This window comes from Blennius ocellaris, assembly GCF_963422515.1.
Source record: "Blennius ocellaris genome assembly, chromosome: 14".
Lineage (NCBI taxonomy): Eukaryota > Metazoa > Chordata > Actinopteri > Blenniiformes > Blenniidae > Blennius > Blennius ocellaris.
Genome location: NC_137663.1, coordinates 7,539,370 through 7,562,575, shown reverse-complemented (window position 1 = coordinate 7,562,575; position 23,206 = coordinate 7,539,370). Strand labels below are relative to the sequence as shown.

Sequence of the window (23,206 nt, the reverse complement as noted above, 5' to 3'; positions counted from 1 at the left end):
ATAGTCATAGACAGTACAGCTCCTCTATACTGTATATGGCTGCCAGAAAGAGAAACAATATGTTGATAAATAGAGACAAGAAAAGAAGAATGAATAGTATTTTTGGTCATAGAAAACACAAACACCAACAGAATTCTGCTCACCTTAAATGGAAATGAAATAGGCTGAAGCCAGTGGCTTATTTAATTTATGCGTATAAATTTGTTCCAGTAATGTAGAATATGTGCACTTACAAATAGAAATTCAAAGACAAAGCCAACCAACCATGAAAACACACAAAAAAGACAGATATGCAATAAATACATAAATACGAAAAAAAACTCAAAGATAGCCAACAAAACAAACAAAAGTAATTTAGTCAACCATAAAAACACAGAAATTGCATAAATTCATCTCAATAAGCACAAAAGGAACACAAACACCTATAGAGCAGCCCTCAAATAGAACAAAAGACAACCTGAGATGAACAAAACTGACTAAAAAAGGATGTAAATAGTCTAAATGTGATGTTAAGTAAATGCAAAGTGAAGAAAAACAAGCAAAAACAGCAAAGAGGTTAAAAACCCACAAAGTTAAACGTTTAGATAGAATTCAGTTACATAAGCATAAAGCGTCATAAAGTAGACTCAGAGTTACCAAAGGTACTCACTCTTTGGTTAAGAAGTACATATTTACTCTGGTGAAAAGAAAGAACAGGTTCTGTAACAAACTCAATACAAGATACAGTTTTAACTTTATTGACACACAATATCTTGGACCTTGACGGTGGTTAAAGTACATTGTTGTGTTTGTCATACTTTGAGCATGAAAAATGAATAAAACACAGATTATGATTCAACTTGTTTTGAATCAATAACTAATACATTATAGAAAATAAAGAAGGCGGGAGTGAAAGATAATTAAAAATGAATAATCAGGGAAAGTACAGATATCTACTTGAGTAGATTCAATAACACATTACATATACTTTGGAATTAGTCAGCTCTGACTAAGAGATTGGAAATTGCCATAAACAGGATGGACAGAGAGAAATCCATTTATTTTGTGACATAAAATGTCTGCAAAAGGATGAAAAGTAATGCAAGAGATGCAAAACTTCAAAACACACACATGATTCAAAAAGAACAATAACAAACACAGACTAAACACGTCATACAATCGCCTCAAAGAGATTAAAATATTCACCACAGGATGAAATCCTGAAGCTTGAAAATGACTGCAGAGGGGTGAAAATCACCACGAATTTAAAATGAGTGGAAGAAAAGTTGTAAATTAACTACTAAGAGGCAAAAACAAACATAAAACACTCACAAACTGTAAAAAAAAAAAAAAAAAAAAAAAAAAAAAAGGAGATCCAAACCAATTTTAAAATGAGACGAAATTGTTTATTTCACATAGGAAATAATTCAAAACATACTTTAGGGTCCAACAAACAGCTAGTTAAGTTGTAGCTCTAATTAATTCACATTTTTAGAAGGGATTTGGACTTATTGGTCAAAATCTATGAACAGTCTGGGAGTTAATAGCTTGTTTGAATTGGGGAATATCTCAATTCTGATTCTAGTTGTTAATCTAACTCAGTAACAAGTTACCAGATTCTAACGCAGGTTGAAGGTGACATGAAGTGACATGTGGTGATGTTATTTCTACGAATCGTTCATTTTGTGAGGGATTAATTTTTAACTGACAGTTATCACTTTAACAAGATAAAACAACAGCAGAGACCACTGAGCTTCAACCTTCACCTCGACAAATCACACACACACGCACACACATACACACACACGCTTCAGGACTGCGCAACACCAAGGAGTCAGGGGAAGCTCACTTCCGGGTATCGCTTCAGTCAGCTGACCACGTATCAGCCAATCAGAAGAGGCCGGCTGTTGTAAATAAACGAAGCTCGTGTGCGGAGAATCAGAGACACACAGAACCACACACACACTGAGACATGACGGCGGGAACTAAAGTCTGCGGTGAGTCTGTTCGTTATTTTCACCCAATCACACTATTTTTTTAGAAGGCGGGTGGTAAACAGGTTTGTACATTCTGACCGACACATGTGGTGCGTTCAAGGGAAATCTGTGCAATTTGATATCTGTATCGTTCGTCTAATGTTTCATTATCACCATTATCTCATTGTGTTTTTTGTATTTTGCAACATCATCTTTATTTTTGTTTCATTGTTTAAAATTACATGTGTTAAAGCAGCTATCTAAAATAGTAACTATGACAAGTGCACTTATTATTATTATTGTTGTTGTTGTAGTTGTTGTTTTCGACATAATTATTATTATTATATTGTCAAATTATGACAGAGTTCGTGCACATCAAGGTTCAAATATGCTTTAAATGACTTTCTTATTTACTCCCTATGAAACGTTTTGAAATATAGCCAATAGTATAATATACTCAAACTGGTCCATGGTTTGATTTGATCATCAAGAGGAAAGTTACTCCAGTGAGGTTTTAATTTAATTAATCTGCTTCCGAATATAAATATAATTTGTGTTGTGCTTTGTGTCTGATGAAGAGTTAATTTTCTAAAAACACAAAACAAGCTGTAATCTGGAGAGTTATTCTGTTGTTTTTCACTGTGAGACTTCAAAATGTGCTTCACACACTTAACCCGTCTCGTTCGGGGAAAAGAACAGGAGTTGTACTCATGGAAGGATTATAGAAGTTGCCTCTTGGCGATAGGTACAGGGTCCCACAGGAGCAGAGGAGGAACAAAGGCACAGGAAACTTACAGAAATAGACCAAAAATGATTACAAATAGATCCAAAGTGGTCACTGAGTAACATAAAACAATCGCAGAGACATTGCTAATAAACGCAATGGTAAATTACATTAGCATGAAGTCAAAAAAAGACCATAAAAGTTAAAAAAACATGACAAAAAGACATGAATTAACCATAAAAACCAATCACAAAGTGGTACAAATTAATTATGATGAGTAAAAAAACAGCCTCAAAAGATGCTTGACACACACATCTATTTTGAAAACATATTTTTGCAGATGTTACAACGTTAATGCTACAAAAAGAATCAATAACCCAACAAAGTAATGCGTCGTTAATAATCGAAGTGAGCATTAGAAACAGCCTTTACAACTCTATTTTATGTCTGTTGTTTGTTCTTCGGGCCCATTTCTGCAAATAGAGAGACACAAAGTGAATGTGAGGCAGGTTGATCCTCAAGAATCTGACTGAAAAAGTGCACACTGCAAGGATGGATTATAATAGGATTATGTGTGCATAATCCCCCAGCTGTAATTTTGATTTTACCAGGCTACACTGCACTTAGATGATTACTGTACCGTGGAAAGATAAAAAAGCCCAGAGAGAAGTTAACCGAATAATTATTGTGATGAAAGAGTCGCTGTTTGAATTTTTAAGACACAAACCCTCATCTGCTTCCCAAATCTTTCATTTTAACATCAGTCATGGACTTTAACTTCAATTATATTCTGAAACTGTGACGACAAGAAGCTGAAACGGCGAAATAAAATGTGTGCGTTGTTGAATTTACAGACTCGAGAGGACAGGAGGGGAGCGTGGCGAGCGGCTGCCAACAGGTAACGGCGAAACGCCTTAAAACCTTCACTATTGTTGTCATTCAACAGAGCAGACGGATCATCAAACACACACAGCTCAGCTGTAGTGTGACAGTGACTCAGACAAAGCACCTTTTGTCTGTCAGGTATTGGTCATTGTAGTGGTTTCCTGACGTGTTCCATTGCTTTGCTGCTCCTCTGTTGTTACGTAAATGTCGGCATTGTACAGTCTGTGCTTAAGTGTCACGTTGAGACTTCCCTCAGGTGGGTAAATATCCTACAAAAGCCGCTTCCAAGTGTCAGTAGCACTTCCTGAATTCCTCAAAATGTGAGTTTGTCGTGCATCTTGACATGGTGTTGAGCTGTTACGGTGTCACTGTTATGAGTGGTACAAGCAGAAGATGGAATTTAGGTAAATGTGAGATTTAGTGAAGGTCAACTGATGTTTTATAGTGGATTTACCTGTCGCTGTGGGTTTTGAATGCCCTCTGTCAGGACTTGCAGGCTCAGGTGTCGCGAGGGCCGACAAAAGGCCTGACAAGAGTGAGGTAGTTCAGGGAATAGAAAACATTCAATGGAGGAATTTAAAAGTCTATATAGGTGTGCATAAATCTTAGCCGACTCTTTCCAAACGTGTTGCACACACCCTAAATGAAATCCGTGCGCGTCATAACTTTGTTCAATGTTACCGAACTCTCTTTGCTTCTTGAAAAAAAAAAAAAATCTTTGTTATGCGCATGATTTGTGTTATGTAATGTTCCTATGACTCGGCCTGTCAAGATAAGGCAGTCGTCTAGTTGACAGCCTTCTTTAGTGGTGACTCCCTCGAGACCATTGCAAACACGTTCAACCTGACTGGGCGCGTTTCATTTTTGTTACCGAAGCACATCAATGGGGTTATGTAGAGAGCAAGCAGGCCGTGGCTTAAAAAAGGGACCGTGACACCATCGCATGGCGAAATATTTACTCCTCGTGCAAGTTACACCAAGTGTTCTCCTGCATCTGGAAGACCCGATTGTGTAGAAACGGTCGACTCCTGAGACCGCCTTGACATTTGTGTAGCCTTCCTCTTCCCACGCCGTCACCATGACGGCGCTGCAGGCGGCCTGCCTTTAAAAGCTGGTATTTTCGAGGGTCTGCTTGAATGTGACATCAATCCCTGGACTTAATTCCCGCTGAGCGAGCTGATCCAGTTTCCCTCCGTGCTGCTGCTGTCTCATGTTGTGCATTTGCTGACGCAGATAAAGACTCGATTTGAATTGAATGTAACAGGGATGTGACACTGACGAGGTAACAGTTCTGTTATTTAATGACAATATCTCCTCGTGATGAAGCAACAAAGAGATTGGTTTTGTTTTCTTTCTCTCTCTGGATGTGATACTTGTGAAAAAAAGAAGTAATCCAGTGCCTAAATATGGTTGTTGTTTTTTAGTTAGAAAGACTCACTGTTGTGTTAGAGACCTTTCTGCACCGTGAGGGGTTTCCATGGGAAATGCTAATGGAGGTCAACATCATGAGATCGCACGGTTTCATCAGAGTAACAGAGGGGCCTCATACACAATCCTTTGCTTTTCCTCTGCCCAGGACAACCCGGGAAGACTGTGGGATTCTGTGAAGAAAGCTGCTTTTGTCATCGGATCTGGGATCTTGTTCTTGGCGGCCTTCGGCAACTCTCTGACATGGTAGGATCGCCACCGCCGCCACTCGGCCGAACCTGTTAGGTGACTTTACCGGAGTGAAAGTGGGCTCAGGCTCGGGGGTCGCGGTAGGACAGGGGGGGAGAGGAACAGGTCAGCACATAAACACAGCAGGACGCGGAGCTGCACGACGTGATAGGACAGAGCGTGATGGGATTTAATAGCACCGGATTAGGGAGGACGAATAACAAGTACCAAATATGACTAAAGTTGATGGGATTAGACGGTGAGGCTTGTTCATGTACATGAGAACCGACTAAACCCTTTTTTTTTAATCACTCTGTTAATCTGTGTAACTGGCTTGTTGTCTGTGAGAGTGGACTTGGTGGGAAAGTACAGACTTGGTAGAGCAGGAAACGACTGAATGAGAGCAGACATGGCAGGACACCCGATGCAGAGATGACCCGGACAGGGCGGTGGGTCATCATGGGGTCATGACAGGGCTGCGTTGCAAACACAGGTGATTTGATTACATTAAAAACAACACCCATTAGTGGCCCTACTAAATGTCTTCATCTGCTACAGAAACACGAAACCTTGTAAACGGGGACTAAATGTAACGACACATGTTGTGACGTAACCGGATGTAACGAGACAGGACTTGTCTAAAAGAACAGTACTTCGTAGCGATAGATTGATAAAAGCTTTTTCCTTTACAAAAGATGATATTGAAACTCAATGATGAGTCATCCTCCAGTTCAGACACATTTGAACCGGAGGACAGAGCAGCAGGAGAATTCCTGCAGAACCTGTAGACCAGGTTATGTTCTCCAGTACATGATGTCACTGGCCCAGACAAGACTGGCTGGTAACTACTACTGCCTGCTGACTAATGAAGTGAAACCAGCGGAATCTGCTGATGACATGAAACGAGTGATCAAGAAACAGGTTGTGATGTTTTATATAACAGTGAATGGCGTCTTTTCAGACCTGTGGATGGCTGGTCAGATGGATGGATGGTTGATTAGTTTGTTGGTTGGATGGATGGTTGGTTGGTTGGACGGTTAGATGGTGAGACGGTTGGTTAGTGGTTGGTTGGTTGGTTGGTTGGTTGGTTGGTTGGTTGGACGGTTAGATGGTTGGTTGGTCAGATAGATGGATGGTTGATTAGTTGGGCGGTTAGACAGTTGTTGGTTGGTTGGACAGTTTGAAGGTTGGTTGGACGTTGGACGGTTGGTTGGTTGGTCAGATAAATGGATGGTTGATTAGTTGGTTGGTTGGGCGGTTGGTTGGTTAGTTGGTCAGATGGTTGGTTGATTGGTCAGTTGGACAGTTGGTTGGTTTGATAATAAAGTGTTTGCACCAGTATCACTGGTTGGATTTGGGGCTTGGACGTATTTCTCCACAAAGTTTGATAGTTCTCCCTGTGTACTTTGTATACTTTGTGTACTCTTTGCACTTTGTGTACTCTTTGCACTTTGTGTACTCTTTGTACTTTGTTTTCCTCGTTGTGCTTTACCGTTTGTTGCAGACAGACTAAACTACACACAAACGTATTTGATGTACCAGGAGTAGAAATGATATAATAACCAGTCTGAATATGATGGGAAAAGTGTTTAACAGCATGTTTTTTTGTTTTATTGAACGTGAAGCAACAAGGCTGTTGAACAACAGATCAGTCTGTAACAGCTCATGATGTCTCAAAACTTGTTCTTCAAGGCACCTGCAGAGATTTTGGGGAGCTTCAGGAGATTTCTGGCAGAACCTGTGGACCAAGTTGTACGTGGCGTTCGAGGGTCACGATGAAGCTTTGTTCTACTTGGGTAAGAAACAACAACAGCAAGGAAAGAAACTCAAAAAGACCCTCAGTGTTCTGCTCGGCTTCCAGAACATCTTCATTGACCTGCTTTTGTTTCTCTCCTGGTTCGAAGTCGTTTGACAAAACCTTTCTGTTCTTAGGAAGTCTTGTCTAATCGTTAGCCGGAGGAACTTCCAGCTGAGGAAGTTAGAAACAGAAAAATAAAGCCGATAACAAGAAGAATACTGTTTCGAATACAGTTAGTGAGAACAGCTCTGACTAATTACCTAAAAGAGAAATGTTGTTCTTGAACATATTTGTGGTTTCAGAACTCGGAAGAGAAATAAGTATGATTTCTAGATAATCATGAAGTTGAAGACAAGATAGATAGATAGATAGATAGATAGATAGATAGATAGATAAATACTTTAATGATCTCCAAGAGAAATTCACAAGATGAGAAGATTCAAGTTTAATAATCCCAAATTCAACACAAAGCATTAAATAAACTAGTGTCAGTCACCTTCCATGAGGTTGGCTTAAATTCAGAAGGTACATTGATAAATCTGATGATTTGATATATTAGAGCAGAAAAAGATGAATCGGTCAAAGACGGTGGGGGGGGGGGAAAATGGACCAAAGTAGAAGTGAATGGGTGTTAGGAGGTACACATGTGGGTCCCTCGAGGAAAAGTTTGGGAATCACTGATTTAGAGGAATGAGATGTCCTTTGTTTCTTCTGTTCAGGAACCATGTTGGCTCCCACCGTGGCGTTCTGGGCTTCCAACGGTCTGCTGCTGATTGTGGACATCACCAGCAAACCCAACTTCATCACCCGCTACCGCATCCAGACGGACAAGAACAACCCGGTAAGATGAAGAAATCTCCACCCGCCCAGCCTGTTTTAACTCGATATCGGAGGTCAAACGACAACAGAGATTCTGAAAAAGTCCAAATAATCGGAGCGTATGCACTTTATTGAACTCCCTTCCACATGTTTTTCCTCCGGCCAAAGGGCGCCCGCCGTGTTTGATCAACAGAGGTCGAGATAGCGATTAGCGATAGCCGCCGCTGAAAGGTTACCCCCCGAGGAAGAGACGGCTTCACGCCAACTCCTCGGACATCCGAGGCTTCGTCGATACTGTTTAATGGTCTCCAGCCTCGTCCGCCGTCCAACCGTCATCAAGCTATAAAGCACAGAGCTTTGGGTTCATCGATCTTTCAAATAGTGCTGATGTTTGCTCTCTGATCGAGCTATCTCTTTTATGGGACGACATAAATTTCCAAAGCCGTATCGCGTTACAGCGCTGAGGTCATCGCTGTTGGATCTCGGCTCCGTAGCGCAGCGACCGGGTAGAGCACATCCTGCCTTTGTTTGTCATGAACCGGACTCAAGTTCACGCCGTCGAAGTTTATCAAATGAAAGGAGCTCGGTTTAGAAATGAAGTTTCCCCTGTGTGGATCGTAAAGTCTTATGGCACAAATCCTGGTCAATGAGTCGTCACAGTGGATCCTGGCATGGCTTTGATAACGAGTCGCCTGGGTGACGATGGTCAGCTGGTGATTTTTCAGCTGAGTCAGCAAAACAAAGAAGCATAGAAAAAAGCTTTAAAATGAGTATTTTCCTCTTTTTATTTTAGTTGTTGTGCGTCCACATATTTGAACACTTGTAATTTAATTAGTCTTTTTAGTTTTTAAAAGTTTACATTATGTTGTTATACGCCATTTTAGATGAGACTATCATCAGGCAGCCTATTTTTGGTTGTTTTTGAGCTTCGGCGATGTGAGTTACACACACACACACACACACACACACACACACACACACACACACACACACACACACACAGGAGAGGTTTATGCAGGTTGTGTGTCCGTCGTTCCAAAGGTCACAAGGTCAAGTTGACGGTTCCAGATGTTCTCTACTGGCTGAAAAACCGCTGCGTGTTGATGAATCAAAAAACGGTGAAATGAAATGAAATCTCTCAAATGTCCATGTCCACCTCGTCCGTCCTGCAGGTGGATCCAGACAAGCTGCGTCACGCGCTGAAGACGGTCATCTTCAACCAGGTCTTCATCTCGGGGCCCATGGTGGTGATCTGCTACCACCTGATGAGGTGGAGGGGGACCCCCTGCGGCCCCGAGGTGCCCACCTTCCACTGGGCCCTGGCGGAGCTGGCCATCTTCTCCATGATTGAGGAAGTCATGTTTTACTACTCGCACCGGTAAATACAGGCGGTATCTACAGTCTACAAGTGAAAGACGGGTGTGGCGTGCGTCCCAACAGTTGTAACCCCCCCCCCCCCCCCTCCCCCTCTGTTCGTGAGCTTTCTGAAGTGCCACTCACAGGATCATGCCTCTCTGTTCCGTCTCAGGATCTTCCACCATCCCAGCCTCTACAAGCACTACCACAAGCAGCACCACGAGTGGACCGCCCCCATCGGCATCGTCTGCATCTACGCTCATCCTCTGGAGCACGTGGTAGGAGCGTCTTCACTGCTAATACCTCCCCAGTGACGGGAACTCGCAGAGAACGCTTCCCGAAGAGCCTCCTTCAGCCGAGGCTTCTAACCACTGGTGTAATGTCAAATATCACAAGGTTTGAATTGAAATCAAAGGAAAAGAGGCTCCAGGTGAATAAATAACCAGTCAAACTGAGAAGAGGCTGCACAAAAGCTTTACTTTACTGTGTTCGTTTTACAACATCCGCATTACGTTCATAGTTGGGATCTCAGTTTTAGATTATTTAAAGTTTTTCCAAGGCATTTTATTGCATTTGTAACTTAAAATGATCTGCGTTGAGTCATCCTGAGTTTCCCTGAACGCTCAGAAGAGCCGGTCCCTTTAAATGTTGTCGCCGCAAGGAATTGTGGGGCAACATGATCTGGTCTCCTTCAGTGTTTCCTAGGCTGAAGGAGGCTCTCTAAGAAGCATTGAGCCTCCTTTCCTTAGCTTATTGAGAATTCATACGCTCCTTATCATGGCCGCCACTTAAAACACTTCAACAAGTTCGAAAGTATTTTTGCCCAATAATTAAAATCTCTTTGGAATTACTTCCGACTATAATCTGTTAAAAAGTTACAAAATAAAAAAAATAAAAATCGCAGTGAGTTCTTACACTTCCTGATCTGATGGGAAGCGTCAAGCTGTTTGGATTCCGAGGGTTTTCTGTACGTTTGGACACCGTTAACGGAGTGGTCTCCCCCTCAGCTCTCCAACACGCTGCCCGTGGTGATCGGGCCGGTGCTCCTGGGCTCCCACGTGACCACGGCCAGCATGTGGTACTGCCTGGCCCTGGTCAGCACCACCATCTCCCACAGCGGCTACCACCTCCCCTTCCTGCCCTCGCCCGAGTATCACGACTTCCACCACCTCAAGTGAGTCCGCACGCCGTCAGAAAACTCAGCTGACATAAATGTTTGTCTGGACTTTTTCCCCACATTTTTTTTTTTAATCACTTCTGAATGTGCACATGAGGGGGAAAAAAAACAAGCTTTTCAGGAAAAAAAAATACAAGTCAGGACTATTTGATGAATTATTCAAACTTTCCAGTTGCACAGGAGTGAATTCTCTTATTCAAACACATTGTGATGATGTTTTCATGGTTTTATAGCAGCATTCTGTCATCACACAGTGACATCTAGTGGTCCCAGGCGGTATCTACAATTAGTAGATTGTCGCCACATGAGAGTGTTTAACTGCATGTTGGTGGTTCGTCTCTGCTAGTAGTTTTAATTGGTCCACCAAAACAAATCTTTCAAGAGGTTTCGGAGCGTCTCGGCCCACTGATAACTTCAACTGAAAAACAACAATATTACAGCCACGTGCTCGTGATGAGGTTTTTTACATCTCATTACTCTTCATTGACATTTGTCACTCAGTAATCGTGTTACTTTGCGCTCCTCGTCTCTCTGGTGTCCAGGTTCAATCAGTGCTTCGGCGTCTTCGGCGTGCTCGACCGGCTCCACGGCACCGACACCAAGTTCCGGCAGACGAAGCAGTACGAGCGCCACGTGCTGCTGACCAACCTCACGCCGCTCAACGAGAGCATCCCCGACCACCCCAAGAAGGGCCAGTGACCTCTGACCCCCCACCCCCACCCCCCGACCTCCTCGTGACTCCTGTCAGAGATCGTAATTCAGTAGAGCACAGGACTGCTCGTGTCCCTTTTTATCTGGTAGGAATGTGATTGTAGCACTTTACCTAAAGTACTGACTTCCCACGAAGCCTTTCTAACTTTTCACTATCATCAGTAGGGCTTCTGAACGCGGACCCGTCAGTTTTTGAAGGAAAGCAACAAGGAATGTGAACGTTAAGCTGGTGAATGACGGCGCTCAGAAATGCCGTTTTGGTGCGCTCGCTCCTTGAGACTCTATTTAAAATGAGTGAAATCAAATCATCCTGTGGCCTTGAAAAGGATTTCAGTGTTCTTGCACTCAAAATCCACCTTTTAAAACCTTTTTAAACTTGTGCAGTGAATCCTTGTGAATTTTAACGACTTTGGGTCACAGAAACGATCTTTTACTCTATTTCATAATGCATTAAACTTAAAGGCATCATGTTCTCATTGTTCTTAATGATTCATCTGAAAAATGGCTTCAGTGATTTGTTTCTGGCTCGTCTGATGCGTTCAAGCACCACTAAGACGGTGGGAAATCTGCATTGTGGTAAAACAGCATATATTTGTACTTTGGCGACATTAAAGAGGGCCTGTCGTGCTTTTTTATGTTGACTGATTCATATTTACATCTCAACCATATACTGCTCCTACATGCAGCATCAGTTGTGTAATTTGACATCCGTCTCATATCAATGACGAAGCCTCACAAGTCCCTTTAATGGCTTTTGTATGAATGATGCAGCTCAATGTTCTGAAACGTTCATGAATAAAGTATTTTTCAAAGGAAATCAGTGTTTCGTTGCATGTTGTGAAAACAAAACAAGAGTCAGTGCAGCGGGTGTTTGAGGTTTTTTTGTCCATTTTCTGTTTTTTTTTCTTTATTAAGGAAAAGCATAATTACTACAAATTACAAATAACACTAATAGCGAATCACGTCAGCCTACAAAGCAGATATTATGAATATTAAATGTTATAATACAAGATCTCATTCAAGTATTTTACATTTTTCAATTTTATATATTTTTTTTGTTCATTTTTTACCCCCCCCCCCACTATTTTCTTTATTTCCTCAAGACAAGCCTAGGATATTTGTGATGTCATGAACTATTTTAATGGTTCATATACAGTTATTTCTTATTCATATGGCTTCATGGAATCGTGTCCTCGGCGTCTCCAGACATCACAACCAGCCATATGGGAGCGTCTGGGCAGCCAGGGGGGGTGGGGGGGTGGCGCCCCCTACAGTTTGTGTGTGGAAAGAAGGGCGGGGGGGGGGGGGGAAACTCCCAGAAACACCTGTATTCTCAAAAAAAGTCCAGAGTCCAGGTGATGGCAGAGGATCAAGTGACTGTCCCAGGAAGAAGACCGCCCCCTCAGAGGCCAGGTGGTTGTGGTCTTTTTTTATTTTTTATTCTTTTTTTAAGGGAAATGTTTCCGTCGTAAATCCTCTCATCCGAATGTCCCTGAAGATGAACCAACCGAGAGCGAGGGAGGGAGAACAAGGGGGGGGGGGGGGTGCAGGTTTGCCATTGCTTTTTTTTTTTTCCTTCTTTTTTTTTTTTTGTTAAACACGTACGACTGGAAGTGAGAGGAAGAAACGGAGGAAGGGGAAACACTGACAGGACGTCGGTGGAAACATGGAGCTGATGAGGACAGAGCGAGAACCGACAGGCACAGCAGTACAGTAAAGTTCCTCCAAAGAGCGAAGAACTGAGCCCCTCCAAGCAGAAACAAACCTTTCAATGCATGTATGAAATTCTGCGTGTGTATTAAGACTTTATTCACTTGATGAATCCGAACCATGAAATCCAATCTCGGTTGGAAAGGGGGAAAGAAAAAAAAAAAAAAAAAAAAAATCCAATTGTCGGCAAATGTCTAAACCAGGAATCGAGCCGTGACGTGGACGTGAAACAACTTTTCCCTTTTTAATGTTCCCGTCTGAAATCTACTTTCAGCTTTGACACGAATCCACCGTCCAACAGGAGAAACACTGCAAATTGAAATTAAAAGCATTAAAAAGATAATCATGAGACCTTAAAAAGAAAAAGAAAAAAAAAAAAAAAAAAAAAGTTAGAACATACATGTGTAAGGCAAATATATAATCTGTTATAAAACAATGAGACGAGTCGCAGGGAGACGCTTGAAATCATTTCTCTTCATCTGTCCAATTCACATTTACATGGCGAGCGGGGGAGGGGTGGAGGAGGGGGGGGGGGGGTGAGAGGCGCTCCTCAGCAGTTCTGGAGGACCAATGATCTGCGGCGAGACGTCCAATGTTTGTAATCCACAGCGAGGCGAGCTGATGCGTCTGTACCTGCGCGCGCTTTCACCCGGCAAGTGTTCGCGCTGGAGGAACGTCAGGGAGCACGGCGGCGGCGGCGGCGGCGGCGGCGCTCCTCACGACTTCTTCAAGTAATCCAGATGGATGATTCCAGGCCCGCGGCGTGGACTCGGCGGATGGATAGATGGATGTGGCGGACAGGAAGTGAGGAAGCACGCAGAGGGAGATCGTCTGGGATTCTCCCTTCAAACTTTTTTGTTTGCTTGTTTTTTTTTTTTTTTTTTTGGGTGGGGGTGGGGGGGGGGGGGGGGGGGGTCGGGGACGACAACACCACGCACTTCCCACAGGTGGATGTGTTTTGAGCACAGAAAGCCACAGCGTGCAGGATGACGGGACTCGTAACAAACCCATTGACACTTGGAAGACAGCTCAGAGGTGAGGTGAGGGGGGGGGGGGGGGGGGGAAGTGGGGGGGTATGGGTGAATCACGACGCTGTACAATCCACCAGCAGGCGGCGGCCACAAGTTAGAAGCAGTAAAACCATTAAAATAAGGCAACTTTCACTGATCCGGTCCGGAGTGAGGGGCCGGTTTTTACCCGGTTCATGGTTTGGTTCTCCCCCCCCCCCCCCCCCCCCTCCCCCTCCCCCGACGTCAGCCACAAGGAAAATTAAATAACTGCCAATGGGAAGGTCAGTCGCTCGGTTCAAGCCACTTTGGTCCAGCGTGATGTAGGAGCAGCGCCCCCCCCCCCCCAGATGGGTGGTGGTGGTGGTGGTGGGGGGTGGGGGCTTTCAGGTGAATCGGCTCCGATCCGCCTCATGCTGAAGAAAAAAAAAAAGATCACTAATCTGAAAAAGGAACTTCAGCCAGCAGCACTGAGGGGCAGACGAGGGTCCCGCGGACAGGGGGGGGGGGGCGGGGGGTAAACGCTGAGAAAAACAAAATAAAATCTCAACCAGTCACCGCGGGAGGGCGGCTAAAAAAGTAAAGTTTGACTCGTCTGATTCTTGGCCTCGTTAGGACAAAAGACTAATCCTCTCTAAACGGAGCCCGACTCACTAATTCTTTTGCTTTTGTCTCAAAAGTTTCCAGAGGCAAAGAAAAAAGAAAAAAAGAAGTCTTGATTGGATGAAGAGTAGGTCACCCCCCCCATCCTCCTCCTCCTCCTCCTCCCCCCCCTCCCCCTCCCGTGGCATAGAGAGAACCGGCGGCGTGCAGACGTTGGCTCAGTCCAGGTTACTTCAGCGTCTTGGCGTCCGGAGCGGCGGCGGCGGCGGCTTTCTGGCTGCTGGGTTTGGCGTCATCCTTGGCTGAGGGGGCGGGGCCTAAGCCGGCCTGGCTGTGGGGCCGGCTGGAGGGCTGCGACGGGTGCCGGCGGCGGCCGTCTCCGCTCGACGAGTGTCTCCGGCGGCCTCCTTCCTCCATCGGCGGCTGGAGCAGAGACACAACGCAGAGATTCATGGTTACACACCAAATCATATGGACCCGTGTCGTTTCTTCCTCGTGTTCGAATGCCGAGATCAGAGAAGTCCATGTTCTCTCCATGTTCAGTCAGAGAAGAGACATGAGGAGCTCATCACTTCTGCAGCAGCAGCCAGGCAGAGGACCTCCTGAAGCGGGGGGGGGGGGGGGGGGGGGGGGTTGAACATGAGGACAAAACCGAAGCCTGATCCTGACCGACTCACAACCAATGTACTAAAACATCCGAGGCCCGTGCTGCTATAAAAGCTGTCAAAGTTGCATCAACCTCAACTATCTGAGCGAGTTTGTAAAAACTATACCATAATATTCCATTCAAATTGGCTTCATTTTGAGATTGGAGTCATTTTCTGAAGTGATTTTTGTTTTCTTTTGTGAGAACAGATATTTTCATCTCGACGACCGAGGCTCCATGAAGCAAAACTTTCAAGTTTACATTTAAAGCTCATTATTATGTCAAGATTGGTCTTAAACCTGAAAAACATTTAAAGCACATATGTAGAATTTGTGTATAAATCGCTGGTTTTACCGGCGATTGAGAGAATTAATGTTTTGAATGTTGAATGTTGAAATATCTGTAGTGATTCATCTTGAGAAATGATTGTCTGCATGTGATCCAGCTCTATTTGTGGGCGGTTGTGGGCGTCGACCAAACACACGGTGAATGTCCAGATCACCGGGATGTTTTCATTTCAGTCCTTCAGTCCCCACGTTAACAGCTGGACTTACATCAATCCTGAAATCTTCCAGACGTTTGAACTTGCTCAGGCACTCCTGCAGTTTGGGGTCGATCTCCATGGTCTTGGCTTTGGAGTACTTGAGGTAGGCCCAGAACTTCTCCAGCCCGTAAAGCTGACCTGTGACATCACACAAACAACGTGACTTCAAACACTGTCCTTCCCGAGTGACGGGTGGCGTCCAAACCACGGTCCTCACCGGCCTCGTAGTCCTTCATCGTCTCCTCCTGGAAGTCCTTGAAGATGTCCGGCCTGAACTTCTTCTCCAGCCCGTAGCTGTAGTACCTGAACAAGCACTCCAAGCCGTACCTGGAACACGAGGGGGGGGGGGGGGGACAGAAGTGAACCGGATGGAACCGGCAGAACCCGGCGTGTGAGGAAGGAACGTGCGAGGCGAGACGTCTACCTGTAGCCCTCCTTCCCGTCCTCCACCACCAGCTGCCTGAACTCCTCGTACATCTTCCTGTTGAAGTGGTCCCGCAGGAAGAACGACCAGAAGCGGAAGAGCGTGTTCATCTCCTGCGACTGGCCGATTCCCAGACGCTTCCGCTCTGCGATTGGTGGGGGGGAGAGAGAGTTATTGTCAGGAGGCGGCGGCGGCGGCGGCGGGAGCGTTGTGCCAGCGAGCGGCGGTGAGGACTTGGTTACCGTTTAGGCAGCGCCGGCGGTATTTGTGGTAAACGTGTTGCGTGAAGCCGTTCTCCTTCAGCAGCTCGTGTGACGGGTGCTGGAACTTTGGCAGCGACTGCGGCGTGCAGCCGATGTTACTCAGGGCGGGCGTTCCCTCCGACGGGCTGGCGTTGGAGCTGAGAGAGAGAGCGAGAGAGCGAGAGCGAGAGAGTCCAATAGTTAGAAAAGCCAAAACATTTTGCTCTCACTTTGACACTCTGTCCACACTGCAGTATATTTTAATCACCAGACTAAAAATGGATCAAACCCCTGGAATGACTAAAAACTGATAAAACAGAAAAACGGCTAATAGATTAAAATCACTACAAACAGTCAAAAAAAGCTTAAAAGTGCTAATGTAAATGTTATGAATGCATTTTTTTTCTTCTTCATTTCAGATCATTAGCAAGTTTTGTGGCTTCAAACAAATTTTATTTGGTGGAAAATCACATAAAAGCTCTTTTGGTCATAAAGGTGTCGGAGCTACGCTAACCAAACAAACGCCAGGACAAATGACGGTGCAACTTTATCACTTTATCGAAGGCAACACCATATAAACTAGTGGAATAATGTAAAGTGTTCCTTTAATTTATTGTAAAAATGATTTTTTTTTCTCTTAAAGTACTTGATGTGCAGATTCCTCAATAAACTCCATGTTTTCTCCACTCGTTAAGCTTTGCCTGCTCACCTGACGGAGGCGGTGCGGGATCGATGCTCTCTGGAGTCCATCACCCAGCCCACGTGACACTCCATGGGCGGGTTGGAGCTGTGTCTGGTTTTCCTCTTCCTCGGCGTCTGGAAGGACACGGGGGGGGGGGGGGGGGGGGGGGAGAGGGGGGGGGGGGGAATTTAACCCTCTCTGTGTGGCACCGTCTGGCCTCTGAAGCGTTTCTGCTCACCTTGGCGTCGACCGGCCGGCTCTCCTTCACCACGGGGTAGAAGCGCGGCGTCATGGTGGCGTCCTTCCTGTGAGGCGTGCGGGGCGTGCGCGGCGTCCGGGCGCTGCGGTAGTTGGGCGAGTCGGGCACGGTGGTCGGGAGCGAGCGGGCGGTGGAGGAGGGCTCGGGGGCTCCGAAGAGCTTGTTGGCCAAGGCGTCTGTGGGGACTGGAGATGGGAGGAGGCGCTTTCTAGCACACTGTAGAAACACGCGCGCGCGTGTGCGTGTGCGTGTGTGTGTGTGTGTGTGTGTGTGTGTGTGTGTGTGTGTGTGTGTGTGTGTACTCACTCTGTTGGGGTCGCGGGGGGCCAGGCGGGACCTCCTGGTTGGGGTCGACGGGGGGCTCGGGGGTCAGGCAGTCAAACTGTTCGCGGCTGATCAGGTGGACCTTCTTGAAGTTCTCCACCTCTTGCTGTGGAGGTGAAAACATGTGGTTTTAACGCGATGAGGACTTGGGAGGAAACTCCACAGGGGTGGGGGGGTGGGGTGGGGGGGGGGTTGTGAGTGTCGACCTGATCTGCAGCAGTTTGGACACCGAGACGCAGCAGCAAAACATGGCTGCCAAAAACATCTTTTTCACCCTCATGTCGGCCGGCGTCGCTCAGCGCTCTGACGGGAGCACGGCGGCCGGCGGGGGTTACATCGGCACGCGCTCACCCTGAAGGTTCCGCCGGCCCACAGGTCTTAGATCAGCTTTTGTAAACGTCCGGCAACAAACAAGCTCGGCATCCACAGAACAACGCACAGATCGTCAGAACGACTCACACTCTGCTTCTCATCCCACCGGGTGTCTGCGCCTCCTCGAGTGTCCATCTCTCTCTCTCGCTCTCCCTCTCTTCCCGCCCGGTGCCCGCAGGTCCGACCCCTCAGGCCGAGGCCTGGCGTGCGGGGTTTATTTAAAAACACGCGGCGCCGGACGGCAGGGAGCTGGCGGCCACCTGAAGCGCCCACAAGCACGGCAACAAAGCCACAATGGGCTGCGGCGACAACAAAGGGCGGGACAAAACGCGCCGGGCGTTCGGCTTCCGCATCCAGAAACCGCTCAAACGGAGGAGGAGCACAACATCACGGCCCCGGCCTGAAGGCAGAAACACCTCCAACGTGGCAGCGAGGGAAACCTGGAAACTGTCAGAGGTTCAAACCCGGGAACGTTCAAGTTATTCACCCGAGCTTCTCCAAACAAACGCTGAGTCGGCGACGGTCCCCACTGTGAACTGGGTCTTTGATCGGAGGCCACGTTTAGCTCATTCCTGCTGCTTCTGCTCCAGAGCCATGACAATAAACTGTTGCTGTTCACACATTACATGTCGAAAGATGTGAAACCTTGAAATGAGCCGTGTGGTTTTGCTTTGGGTTAATATGATCGATAGTCGCTTTTTAACAGATTCTCATTGTCGCTCATGTGGCAGAAACCTAAGATACAAGATCAGCCAGCACAGACACGCCCCCTCTCATCCTCCCCTCCTCACCGTCAACTTGCTTCATTTAAGAAATTAAATAAAAACACCAATATCGCTAATGTAATATATTGATTTTCTATTGTGCAGTAATAACATAAACATAGCGTAAGCATATTTAAATGTTAGCTGTTTTTTCTTTTACTTTTTGTTTTATAATAATTGAAATGTAGATTTAATATTCTTGAAATGTTTTATTTAAAGTGTAAAACTCGTTTTGGCTCACATACGGAACAATTGAATCCCAACTGGACCAGACTGGTAAATAATAGCATTTGAATCTATAAATAACTCGAACTGTGAATCTCCGTCTTTGTTTTAACGCAACAGTGTTGATAAATAATTAGGAAGTTCATATTTAATCAAGAAAAACCTGAAATTTGAATGAAAGAGCTGAAATTTCAACAACAGGTCTCAGTTCATTGTGCTTTACAAGCTCATTAAACGATTCTCACCTACAAATCTCGCTGGCGAGTTCACATGACGGTCAGAATAACGAGAAGCAGTGAAGCTGAAGCAGGACCGACGGAGCAGATGCGGCGGCCGACCTCACCTTGATGGTGGCGTACTCCGGCTCGTACGTGTCGTCCCACAGGTCCTGCTCGTAGTAGAAGAGGCCGTCGTTGATGACCTTGACCAGCTCGCTGCTCAGCTTGGAGCGCGACGTGTGCTGGCCGGTGCGGTCGCCGCCCGGGTGCTTCCTCAGGTAGGGCGGCGTCTGGGTCACGATCAGGATCTTGTTGACGTCGTGGTCGTCGATCTCGCCGTCCGTCTCCTCGTCCGACCAGTCGGTGAAGGTGTTGCGGCGTCCGTCCATCTGCTCCATCTCCTCGTCAAACATGAAGTCCAGCTCCTCGGGCTCGTCCGGCTCCGCCCCGTCCTGACCAGGAGGAGGAAGAGGAGGAGGAGGAGGAGTTAATCTGTACTATTTATGATAGTTTATTTGAAGAGAATTAAGGGTTGTAGCATAAGAACAAATTTTCTTCATAATTTTCATTATTAAACAAACGATATGGTTACTTCTCACTATTTATATTTTTACTCAGAATCATTTCTGAATTTTAAAAGCAAAAACAATTACCTGTATTGTGTAGAATTGCGTTTATGAATAAAAGTTAATGTTTATGGTGTTTAACCACATTTTTAGAATTTTGAATTTGTACCTCTACTGAGTTATCCTCATGATCATCTGATTTCTTTAGCCTGTAATTTCTGCACTCCAACTTTAAGCTGAGTGAGCAATCCCATGATGCATCACTTCTAGCAGAAATTTGAGATGGACGAGGTCTGTTTGCCTCTTTTTCACATTAAGGAAAAAAATGTCAATTCAATTTTGTTTAGAAAAACTGTTCGGGGTTTGTATTACTTCTCAAAACCAGTAAGAACTAAAACCACAGTCGCATTTTTTTTAATGTTTGGCTGCTTATATATATATATACAGAAATATGGATACACAACACCTGGACCACTAATACCTCTGAAAACCTTCAATTACCAACATTTTTCCTAACTGTGATAAAAGTTCACGCAACATGATGTTTGCTTCAATTTTGTTGACAATTTTTACGTTTCGTATTTCAATCAGTGGAGCTTCGAAGTAAAAGTAAAGTGTAGAAGTTGGATGATTAACTTCCTCTTTGAAGTGTTTTCTTCAGTTTACTGGTGGCCGCTTCAGTGACCGGACAGATTTGAGTTTTGCGGCCTCACCTTGTTCCCGGGAGGAGCGGCGGCGGCGGCGGCGGGCGAGGAGCTGAGCGGTGGACCCGGGGAGCGAGTCGACTCGTCTTTCTCCTTCTGCTGAGGTGGCGACGTTTGCTGCTGCTGCTGCAATGAGGGGGCCTGCATCAGTCAACCCGTCAAGAGAAACACAAAGAGGAGGACGGTGCAGAAAGAGAGAACTCATGAAGGAACGATGCAAAAAGAAATGTAAAATAAACACCAAAAAAAATCGATTTGGCCAGGTGACAAATAAACCAAACTAAAATCAGGACAGACGTAATAAGCAAACATTTACAGATGATTTCATTAACATCTGGTGAGAGAAAGCTGAGAAATATTAAAGACATTAAAAGTTAAGGCTTTATAGATGAATTAAATCTAAATAAATCCAGTTAATCGAGTTACCAAAGAGTGAATATGAGTGTTTCTTTTGTTTTGTTCGTCCTAAATGGCGGCATGGCTCGGTTGGGAGAGCAGTCGTCTCCCAGTCGGAAGGTTGCAGGTATAATTTCCAAAAAAACTCAAATAAATGTGAATGCAGAGGGAGTCCAGATGTTTCTCGTTTCCTCGGAGCTGACCTTGGGTCTGGCAGGAGAAGGTCTGGGCCTCTTCTTAACCTCTATCCAGGACTCGGAGTCCAGGTCGGGGAGGCTGGCCGAGAGGCCTTTGGGCATCGTCTTGAGGTTGGAGATGTCCGAGTCGGTCTTGGTGAGTTGCTGCACTGGCGTGGAGGCTCGGGGAGACCCTGGTGAGACGCACGCAGAGGTGGTTGCTAGAACCCAGGACGACGGGAAACCTTCAGAACCTGCAGCGTTCCCCCCGCTCACCTCTGTGGTCCTCCGTCAACTGCCGGGGGATGAACTCGGGGCAGTTGATGAGCTGGGAGAAGTCGGTGTGGGTTTGGTTGGGCATGCCGAGGCCCGGCAGGGGCCACTTCTCCGGGTCCACCTTCCGACGGATCTTCATGTCGATCACCTCCACCTCTTTGCTGTCCTTCAGAGCCTGAAAGGAGCGACGGCGGCTCAGTTACAGCACTAAAGACGCGGGCACGGGAGTTTATTTGGGTGGGGGGGGGGGGGTGGGGGGGGGGGGGTTTGTTCACAGGTTACCTCGATGATGAGGTTGACGTCAGTGGTGAGGGCCTGCACTCTGTGGAAGCTCGCCACCAGCCCGATGGGCAGGAAGCCCTCCTGGTCCATCTTCCTCCGCAGGAAGAAGTCCCGCTCCAGGTTGTCCAGGCTGAAGTAGTACTCACTGTCAAGGACAGGGGGAAACAAAACAAAACAAAGCAAGGCGACATATGATCATCATCATCCGGCACTCAGCTTTTGTTGCATGAGGAAAAGAGCCATTAAAAGAAGTTAGGATGAAGAGAAGACGATGAAGTCATGAAACAAATATCTTCCACGGAGCTCCTCGGAAACTTGAGCCAGATTTGAAACACAAGGAAGCAGTTCTGTGCAGAACCACTCCTGTTTCAACACACGTGCAGAAGCGAGCTCTGCCCCCCAGAGGGAGCCGGCCGTTTGTGCTTGGAAATGAGTCTTTACATGAACTTTAAAAGCAGCGGACATATTGCCAGCGTGGCGCCGTCAAACGAAAACACCAAATCATATAAAACGCCTGTCATTTCTCCTTCGCGTTTTGCTACTAATGCCGAGATCAGAGGCGTTTATGTTCTCTCCATTGATGTTTAGTCAGAGAAGAGACATGAGGAGCTCATCACTTCTCCAGCACAGCAGCAGCTGCTCCCTTCAGGAGGACCTGAGCCTCTCCGACGCCACGCTCTCTCAAACTTACATCTGCCGCTTGATGTAATCCTTCAGCAGGTCCTGGTCGACGGTGTAGAGGTCGTTGCTGCTCATGTTGTCGTAGTAGTAGGTGACGGAGTTGCTGAACTTCTGGCCGTACGGCCCATCTTTCAGGTCGTAGGACTTGTAGCCGTAGTGGTAGTCGTAGTGACCTGCGGAAGACGAGCGGTGGTGGACAAGTTTAACAGGACGTCCTCCCTGTGCCGCTACAGCCACATAACATGCATTTGAGCTTAATCGCTCCTAGTTGTGATTGACTTTGTGTTTATTTAGATAGTACGTGGTAATAGCTGCTTATTTGTGATATTTTAGATGTCTTATGGATATAATCTTATTGATCCTGCATTCGTTTAGTTTAGAATATATATATATGAACACTGCTCATCTTGTAGTTATTAAATATTGTGTACCAAGATGAATCACGTTGCCAGTTTTCATTTGTTTTCAGTGACCATGAGCCCCGATGTGTGAACGAACCCCCCGGAAAAGGTTGCGCAAACTGTGTTTTAATCTGAAAGTACTGGGCCCTGGAATGATTAGTATCTGCTTAGAGAAGTAAAGTGATCTGCTTTCTGCTTGTTCCGAATATCTGGAGAGCACATGTGTCAAGCCAAACGTGGGCCGTCACGTTATTTTATGTGGCCCCGAAGGGCTTAAAGGTCTGACTGAGGAAAATAAGTAGCGTATTATTTCCAATAGACACGCAGTGCACGAGTGTAAGCCTTGGGGCGCGTGTCTATTGGGAACTTGTGAGCGCAGGTTCTATAACATTCTATAAAACACAGTAATTCTGTGCGTCTTTGTTGATGCAGAAGTAGTTCTGCACTTGTGCATCTCCACATTAAGACTCTCACTGCGCCCCGAGGTTCACCCGACGGCAACAAACCGCACGCAGCCATTTACAATTTGTGCACAATTTGTATACGATTGTTCATTAAAGTGTTCTGTCCCGATCAAACGAATAAAGAAATAAATGTCACCCGTGAAGATTGCAATGATATTT

The 23,206-nt window shown here is 45.8% G+C and overlaps 2 protein-coding genes across 5 annotated transcripts in view; one reads left to right on the top strand and one right to left on the bottom strand.

Annotated features, from left to right (window-relative positions):
* Positions 1 to 1,926: 1,926 nt before the first annotated feature.
* faxdc2 (fatty acid hydroxylase domain containing 2) lies at positions 1,927 to 11,892 on the top strand. Its single transcript, XM_080509353.1, has 9 exons — positions 1,927 to 1,976; positions 3,534 to 3,577; positions 5,141 to 5,238; positions 6,913 to 7,016; positions 7,738 to 7,859; positions 9,010 to 9,215; positions 9,366 to 9,471; positions 10,201 to 10,367; positions 10,913 to 11,892. Exons 1-9 carry the CDS (start codon positions 1,952 to 1,954, stop codon positions 11,067 to 11,069), a joined length of 1,029 nt encoding a protein of 342 aa, XP_080365479.1. The 5' UTR covers positions 1,927 to 1,951; the 3' UTR covers positions 11,070 to 11,892.
* A 71-nt stretch (positions 11,893 to 11,963) lies between these two features.
* larp1 (La ribonucleoprotein 1, translational regulator) overlaps positions 11,964 to 23,206 on the bottom strand; it is a 46,724-nt gene continuing 35,481 nt past the window's right edge. For 2 of the 4 annotated variants that reach the window (XM_080509352.1, XM_080509351.1), the window contains 14 exons: positions 22,193 to 22,355; positions 21,502 to 21,646; positions 21,220 to 21,394; positions 20,971 to 21,137; positions 20,381 to 20,512; positions 19,227 to 19,553; positions 17,505 to 17,628; positions 17,178 to 17,383; positions 16,967 to 17,073; positions 16,258 to 16,415; positions 16,016 to 16,160; positions 15,809 to 15,918; positions 15,602 to 15,729; positions 11,964 to 14,824 (listed from right to left, as the gene is read on the bottom strand). In XM_080509352.1, coding sequence (XP_080365478.1) covers positions 14,630 to 14,824; positions 15,602 to 15,729; positions 15,809 to 15,918; positions 16,016 to 16,160; positions 16,258 to 16,415; positions 16,967 to 17,073; positions 17,178 to 17,383; positions 17,505 to 17,628; positions 19,227 to 19,553; positions 20,381 to 20,512; positions 20,971 to 21,137; positions 21,220 to 21,394; positions 21,502 to 21,646; positions 22,193 to 22,355 — 2,282 coding nt within the window. In that variant the 3' untranslated portion in view covers positions 11,964 to 14,629. The remainder of the gene's footprint in view (positions 14,825 to 15,601; positions 15,730 to 15,808; positions 15,919 to 16,015; positions 16,161 to 16,257; positions 16,416 to 16,966; positions 17,074 to 17,177; positions 17,384 to 17,504; positions 17,629 to 19,226; positions 19,554 to 20,380; positions 20,513 to 20,970; positions 21,138 to 21,219; positions 21,395 to 21,501; positions 21,647 to 22,192; positions 22,356 to 23,206) is intronic. The other 2 variants (XM_080509349.1, XM_080509350.1) reach the window with 2 other exon arrangements.

Excerpts from the sequence above, each read along its gene's own strand:
- faxdc2 (XM_080509353.1), top strand. The coding sequence starts at position 1,952 with ATGACGGCGGGAACTAAAGTCTGCG. Across the intron at positions 3,578-5,140 it reads TGGCGAGCGGCTGCCAACAG|GACAACCCGGGAAGACTGTG; the intron begins GTAACGGCGAAA and ends TCCTCTGCCCAG. Across the intron at positions 7,017-7,737 it reads TGAAGCTTTGTTCTACTTGG|GAACCATGTTGGCTCCCACC; the intron begins GTAAGAAACAAC and ends TCTTCTGTTCAG.